Source organism: Montipora foliosa, chromosome 5, assembly GCF_036669935.1.
Source record: "Montipora foliosa isolate CH-2021 chromosome 5, ASM3666993v2, whole genome shotgun sequence".
In the NCBI taxonomy this organism is placed as follows: Eukaryota; Metazoa; Cnidaria; class Anthozoa; order Scleractinia; family Acroporidae; genus Montipora; species Montipora foliosa.
The window spans coordinates 20,972,780-20,975,899 of NC_090873.1; the positions used below are offsets into that span (position 1 = coordinate 20,972,780).

At 39.0% G+C, this 3,120-nt stretch overlaps 1 protein-coding gene across 1 annotated transcript; it reads left to right on the forward strand.

The window, feature by feature from the left end:
* The first annotated feature begins 397 nt into the window (after window positions 1-397).
* On the forward strand, window positions 398-1,225 carry LOC138002407 (uncharacterized). Its single transcript, XM_068848454.1, has one exon. It carries the CDS (start codon window positions 398-400, stop codon window positions 1,223-1,225), a length of 828 nt encoding a protein of 275 aa, XP_068704555.1.
* Window positions 1,226-3,120: the final 1,895 nt, after the last annotated feature.

Genomic DNA, 3,120 nt, shown 5'->3' on the forward strand with positions numbered 1-3,120 from the left:
ATCGTTTTGTCCTGTCCCGCGGGATATTGATAGGCTCAAGTTACAAGAAGATTGGGAGAAATTCGAGAATAGGCTTAGAGCAGCCACGTTTTTCTTCAATAATCGTGATATTAATAATGGTCCGACAGTAGAAGAAAAGAAGCCTGTCTTCCCTACAGTTAAAAAAGTTTCGTCATGGAAAGCCCCTGTTTCCAAATTTCCAGAAGTTGAGTTGTTTCTCGAATCGGTCAAGAGAGAGCTATTCAATCCCACAAACGTTTCTACTGTCCATGACAATCTTTCTGTAGGTGAGAGAAGGGCTTTCTCTCGACTCAGAAACCTAGATGAGCAAGCTATTAGAATTCAAGACAAGGGCTCCAAATTTGTTATTCTGGATAAAACAGAATATTCATCTAAAATGCTTGGCCAATTGGAAAACCCAGTCCACTATAAAAAACTTGATTTCGATCCTAGTGCCAACTATGCTAATACCATTTTAGAGTGCAGTAACAAATGGCTACAGAAAGGGCAAATCGACCAAAATATTGCTAATTGGGTTGTTAATAACAAAGCCAAACCGGGCAAAGCCTTTGGGACTATAAAGACGCACAAGGAAGGGAACCCGCTTAGGTTAATTACTTCTTGTCGTGGGACAGCAATTGAAAACCTTTCTGCATTTACCGAATTTTATCTCAAGCCATTAGCCCAAAAACTGCCTTCATTTGTCAAATATACTACCCACTTACTGCAAAAAATTGAAGATCTCAACAAGACTGGACCATTCCCCGAAGGTACCCTTCTTGTTTCCTGGGACGTTGTGTCAATGTTCCCCAATATTGACAACAATCTGGGAATAAAAGCTGTCACAAATGCTCTTAATTCACGAGAATTCCAAATTCCGTCAACTGAATGTATCGTTGAAGTTGTGAAGATCTGCTTAGAGCACAACAATTCCCACTTTCAGGATCAACAATTTTTGCAAACTCATGGCACCGCAATGGGCCCTAAGAACGCGTGTAGTTACGCTGATTTGGCAATGGGAATTATCGATCAAAAGGCCAAATCTGGGGAGACCAAACCTAAATTATGGTGGAGATATCGAGACGACATTTTCGATCTTTGGACCCAGGGTACCACCAAGCTGAAGGATTTTACCGAATTCATTAATTCATTGTACCCCACCATTTACCATGGTATCATCCGAAATTTCACTCAATGTTTTGGATCTCACCCTCCTTTTAGTTGATGGGTTTATTCAGACTGATATCTATTCCAAACTTACTGACCATCACATCTACTTATTGCGTAACAGTGCCCATCCATCTCATTGTACCAGGGCTATCCCGTTCGGAGTTGCTACAAGAGTTCGCAGAAATTGTTCCACAATTGAAAAGTTTGAAGAACGTAGCAAGGAATATCAAAATTATCAAGTAGATCGTGGTTACCACCCTTCTAAAGTTAAAACACAATTTGATAAGGCCAAAGATACACCCAGGGAGGACCTTCTTTCACCTAAAGAACGAGAGAAAAAGGTTATTTTTCCCCTTGTGGTCAATTTTAACCCTCATTTGCCCAACATTGGTAAAATCATTAAGTCGTATAGCCATTTAATTTATGATTCACCGACATTAGCACAGATTTTTCCCAAAGGGTCAATCATTCCATCTTATAGAAGGGCCAAAACCATCAAAGAGCTCCTAGCGGGACCCAAGGGATCTAATTATACTAACAACGACCATTCTGCTACAGGTTGTTTTAAATGTAGCAAAAAATGTGATTTATGTAAGAACTTTTTAAAGGAGGATAAGATTTTTTACAGCGCTCGTACAGAATGTTATTACACTATTAGGCAACATCTTGTTTGCAAATCTAAAAACGTGATTTATTTGGCCACTTGCAAGAAGTGTAAGGTTCAGTATGTGGGTTCAACATTCAATGAATTCAAGGTCAGGTTTCGGAATCACAAATCGGCTATGCTTACTAACAAGACTATGTGCGAATTAGCCGTGCATTTCAATAGGGTTGAACACCAGATGTCTGACTTTGAATTCATTGTTATCGAAAAAATTGTTAATGAATGTGAAGATCACATTGATAGGCGTTTACTCACAAGGGAAGCTTTTTGGTGCTCCCAGTTGTGTACTCTTCATCCCCACGGCCTTAACAAACGATCAGAGTTCAACTCTAAGAATAGAATTAGGTTTAGCCAATAAGTTTTATTTTTTAGCCATGCATTTTTAGCCATTTTTTAGCCATTTTCATTTATTATCTTTCCCAAGACATTTTTTCCATTAAATTCTTCATAACTTTAGATATAATACTTTTTAATTTTTTACTGTGATGGTTAGCTCCCATAATTAACTCTATATTGTTCACTTCATCTACTATTGTGTAAGTGCTGCATGAACAACACGAAACAAATAATCGATAACCACATCTATACAGATCGATGACACCGCCACCGCCGCCGCGGCTACCATTGCTAACAACAAGACATGCAACTACCGACAAAAGAATACATGCCCGCTCGACGGAAACTGCCTGCAATCATCTGTAATCTACCAAGCCACCGTTACACGCAAAGACAACAACACAACCGAAACATACATCGGACTCACAGAGAACGACTTCAAAAGGAGATACAGAAACCACACTGCATCATTCCGGCACGCTAAACACAGAAACTCCACCGAACTCAGCAAGCATATCTGGACCCTCAAAGACAACAACATCGAACACTTTATTTCCTGGCACATTCTCTCATTGCACTCCCCGTACAACAGCTCAAGCAAAAGATGTAACCTCTGCCTCAAAGAAAAATTCCTAATCATCTGCCGACCCGAAGTATCGATACTAAACAAACGTTCCCTCCTGCGCAATAACTAAACTTAATTTCGCACTGCATAAATTAGACAAAGTTTATTGTATATAAGCGATGGTAAAGTTTATTCTCATTAAACCCCCTGATGAGTGGGCGACCATGAAACAGGCTTGTAGGGATGAACTTGTAGTTTATTTGTCTATTATATATATATATATATATATATATATATTAATTTTATTGTTCCATTGGAATCAATGCTTGATATATAAGGAGCTCAGGTAGGTTAGAATTGGCTGAGCTACATACATGTCTCTGTC